Consider the following 4731-nt stretch of genomic DNA (forward strand, 5'->3'; position numbering starts at 1 on the left):
CACTGATTTAATTATTCGTGAAACACATGAGAAAAATCATCATGCAGGAATTCAGTCCACCCTTTACACGATTCGTCATAAATTTTGGCTTCTTGACGGAAAAAACCAAGTACGTAAAATCATTCGACATTGCGTACGTTGTATTCGATTCTGTGCATCGCCCGTTAATTACAAAATGGCTAATTTACCGAGATCTAGATTTGAAGAGAACACCGCGTTCCATCATACAGGTATCGATTTTTTTGGACCTATGTTTTATTAAAGAAAGAAAACAGCGAAATCGAGGTCGTGTAAAGGTATATGGCTGCGTTTTTATTTGCATGTCGACAAAAGCCGTACACATTGAAATCGTCAGTGAATTATCAACAGAAGCATTCTTGTCCGCATTAAGACGTTTCATAGGACGAAGAGCCATTCCAGCAAACTATATTCTGACAACGGTACGAATTTCGTTGGTGCCAATAATCAACTTCGTGAACTATACGCATTAGTCGAATCTGATGAATTTAAGACACGAGTTGGCGATTTTGCTACAACGAAGAAAATTTCTTGGCATTTTAATCCGCCCCTCTCACCTCATTTCGGAGGCATATGGGAGGCGGCGGTAAAGTCTTTTAAACATCATTTTAAACGAGTAGTAGGCGATCTTTTATTCACTTTCGAGGAGTTAAACACCTTAGCCATAGAAATCGAAGCCATTTTAAATTCGCGACCTTTATGCCCCATATCAACCGATCCGAATGATCCACTCGCATTGACACCTGCTCATCTTCTTGTAGGAAAACCTCTCACTATGCTGCCGGAAGATAATTATATTTCTGTTCCAGAAAATCGTTTAACATCATGGAGATTAATATCCAAGACCCGTCAAGACTTTTGGCGCAGGTGGCACATCGAATATTTAAACGAACTACAAAAACGTCAAAAATGGACCAATTCTGATGCCGGACTTCGGCGAGATGCTATTGTCATTTTAATAGACAAAAATCAACCGTGTATGCGGTGGCCTCTCGGACGAGTAGTGGAGATACACCCCGGAGACGACGGCGTGGTCAGAGTTGCGACAATCAAAACAGCGCAAGGAATTTTCAAACGCAATGCGAAGCTTATTTGTCCTTTACCGAACCTTTCTTAATCTCTTCTCGAGTTGCGTGATAAACGTATCGAATATTGTAATATTGTTTACGCAATTAACAATTTTAGAAAGTATGAAACGACGTTCGTATGAAAAACATTATCTATTGTTGTTAAATTGTTGATCGTTTACTCTCAACGGGGGGAGAATGTTCCGTGGATCAAGGCGGACTTATTTATTGCATTTTATTTTTAAGAAAGGATTAATATGTGTAAATTTATTGATCGCAACATATTGTATTCGCGCGTAATTTCGCATACTTCAGCATTCAGCGTTACCGTCAAGAAAAGAGAAGGGAGAAGAAGCGGCATTTTTCGAGCGGCTTCAAGATTGCCGTGCGCGATGTATTTGTCAAAAAAAGGCGAAGTTTAATTAGTCTTGGAAACGACGCGGAGATGTTCGGTCTTACAAATGTATTGTGTCTATTATAATATTATCGTTATATTGACGAAGTGATAGTGATATAGTGACGTGGTATTACATTATCGAGCCGAGCCTCGAATACACGATCGAGCTGTGCCTCGTACACGCGATCGAGCCGAGTCTCGAGCACGCGAGAGAGCCGAGTCTCTTTTCCTAACACGCTATTGAGCCGAGTCTCTTTTCCTAACGCGCTATTGAGCCGAGTCTCAATATACGGGGCCCCGTTAACGACACCGAGTGTCACCATAATTACACGTATTCGTCTTGTTATCAATCTGTGTCCTGATTGTTATTGTACACGTTCTCAGGGGTTTTTATGCCGTAACAGGCTTTTCCCCATGAGCCAATAAAGGATCATTTCCCTTGGCTCAAAAATACGACTTTTTATTTCACACCGTTCCAGTATTCGAAACCAGGAAATCTTTACGCATTGAAAAGATTTTCGATTATACATTTGGTGCCTCCTGTGAGGTTTGAATAATATATATATATATATATATATATATATTATAATATATATATATAATATATATATATATATATATATATATATATACAGGGTGAATCTTAATGGATGCACCAACTTTTTACCATAAGAGATGAGTTACCGACCGCAACTGTAATCAACCGAACGATCCATAGGTGACACCAGCTTGAATCGACCGCTTCGATCGACGAGTCCGAGATGATGTACAGGCAAGTTAAAAACTGTAAATCAAATAACGTATATCGTATGTACATACTTTTCTAATATATCCAACTGTCTTACGCATTTTTCTTTTTACATATAATTTTATTTAATAACACGATTTCTTATTATTCTCCATCTATGCGCAACGTATTTACCGCATGTACTACGTTTACGCGAGCGTTACTTTGGTAGTAACTTACGATAATTCACTCGTTTACGCAGAGTAAATTATCGTAAGTTACTACAGAAGTAACGCTCGCGTAAACATAGTAATAGAAAGAAATATCTTTTGTATCTGTTTCTACGTTTACGCGAGCGATTACTTCTGTAGTAACTTACGATAATTCACTCGTTTACGCAAAGTAAATTATCATAAGTTACCACAAAATTCTGTTTACGCGTAAGAATTATCGTAAGTTACTACAGAAGTAACGCTCGCGTAAACGTAGTAAAAGTATCTTTTTTATACGATTTTTTTTTAATATTTATATTTTAATACAGTTTTATTTGGTGGCGATTTCTTTTCACGCTTACGCGGAACATTTTAGCGCGTAAAAAAAGAGTTGGATATAAGCGGAAAAAAAATAAAAATATTCTACCATTCTCTTATACAAAATTGAGCAATTCTACTTTTTTATAAGAAATATTCTACTGTATACTTTATGGATATAAAAGTAATAATGTAAAAAATTAGAAATAATAACAGTGGACTTTCGCACCACCCTTGAGGTACCCACCAATGGCGCGTTAGGTTTTTTAAAGTGGACCTTCGCCTGGAGCCATATTGTACATCTTTAGACCTTTTCAGTAAAAAAGTTCAAATAGATACATTGATGTCATATTGCGTAAGAGCGCACGCAGATGAAAAATTACATCAACATGTGACCGTGCGCAACACATCACCAATTTATCATATTTTTACTTTAGTATGTGCTCCCCTCCATCCTCTCACAAAATGTAGCCCTTGTCAAAATTGCACGACGCACCCGGCGCAAGACCTGTGGAGTTATTGCACGGCAAGCTCGTACAATTCGATCCCTCAGATCTTGAGCATTAGCAGGTCGCGTTGCGTAAACTTGCTGCTTAAGATGACCCCACAGAAAAAAATCTAGCGGTGTGAGGTCTGGTGAACGCGGTGGCCATGCGAAACCACGAATACAAATTAAACAATAAAAATATTCAAAAAAATAAGACCTATTTGAAAATATAAAAAAAATCTTTTTTTTTAATTATTGCACCGGAATCATTACTGATTTTTATCGTAATGGTTACTGTGAGATCCGTACTGGTTACTGAAAGAATGTTTACTATTAGTAGCGCGTAATGGTTAATGTAAGAAAGATTAAAAGTTAAGAGTAAGCAAAAATACAGGAATTATTACTGTTTTTCGGCTCCTAGTGCAGTAATTAAGTTTGCACAACGCGACTTGCTAGTGCTCAAGATGTGAAGGATTTAATTGTACGAGCTTGTCGTGCAATAAGTCCACGGGTCTTGCGCCGGGTGCATCGTGTAATTTTAAAAAATGCTACATTTTGTGAGAGGCTGGAGGGAAACCATTTCGAGCACGCATACTGAGGTAAAAACATGATAAATTGGTAATGTGTTGCGCACGGTCACACGTTGATATAATTTTTCATCTGTGCGTTTTTACACGCAGTATGACTTTAGTACATCTGTTTAAACCTTTATACTGAAAAAGGTCTAAAAATGTGGTACAATAGGGTCCAGGCGAAAAAACCTAAAGCGCTATTGGTGGTACCTCAAGGGTGGTGCGGAAGTCCACTGTTATCATTTTTAATTTTTCACATTATTACTTTTATATCCATAAAGTATACAGTAGAATATTTCTTATAAAAAAGTAGAATTGCTCAATTTTGTATAAGAAAATGGTAGAATATTTTTATTTTTTTTCCGCTTATATCCAACTCTTTTTTTACGCGCTAAAATGTTCCGCGTAAGCGTGAAAAGAAATCGCCACCAAATAAAACTGTATTAAAATATAAATATTAAAAAAAAATCGTATAAAAAAGATACTCTTACTACGTTTACGCGAGCGTTACTTCTGTAGTAACTTACGATAATTCTTACGCGTAAACAGAATTTTGTGGTAACTTATGATAATTTACTTTGCGTAAACGAGTGAATTATCGTAAGTTACTACAGAAGTAATCGCTCGCGTAAACGTAGAAACAGATACAAAAGATATTTCTTTCTATTACTATGTTTACGCGAGCGTTACTTCTGTAGTAACTTACGATAATTTACTCTGCGTAAACGAGTGAATTATCGTAAGTTACTACCAAAGTAACGCTCGCGTAAACGTAGTACATGCGGTAAATACGTTGCGCGTAGATGGAGAATAATAAGAAATCGTGTTATTAAATAAAATTATATGTAAAAAGAAAAATGCGTAAGACAGTTGGATATATTAGAAAAGTATGTACATACGATATACGTTATTTGATTTACAGTTTTTAACTTG

General features: G+C 36.7%; 1 protein-coding gene across 1 annotated transcript; it reads left to right on the top strand.

Annotated features, from left to right (window-relative positions):
- Nucleotides 1-41: 41 nt before the first annotated feature.
- Nucleotides 42-1135, top strand: LOC139823722 (uncharacterized). Its single transcript, XM_071796226.1, has 2 exons — nucleotides 42-109; nucleotides 403-1135. Exons 1-2 carry the CDS (start codon nucleotides 42-44, stop codon nucleotides 1133-1135), a joined length of 801 nt encoding a protein of 266 aa, XP_071652327.1.
- The last annotated feature ends 3596 nt before the right edge of the window (nucleotides 1136-4731 follow it).

Source organism: Temnothorax longispinosus, unplaced genomic scaffold, assembly GCF_030848805.1.
Source record: "Temnothorax longispinosus isolate EJ_2023e unplaced genomic scaffold, Tlon_JGU_v1 HiC_scaffold_164, whole genome shotgun sequence".
Lineage (NCBI taxonomy): Eukaryota > Metazoa > Arthropoda > Insecta > Hymenoptera > Formicidae > Temnothorax > Temnothorax longispinosus.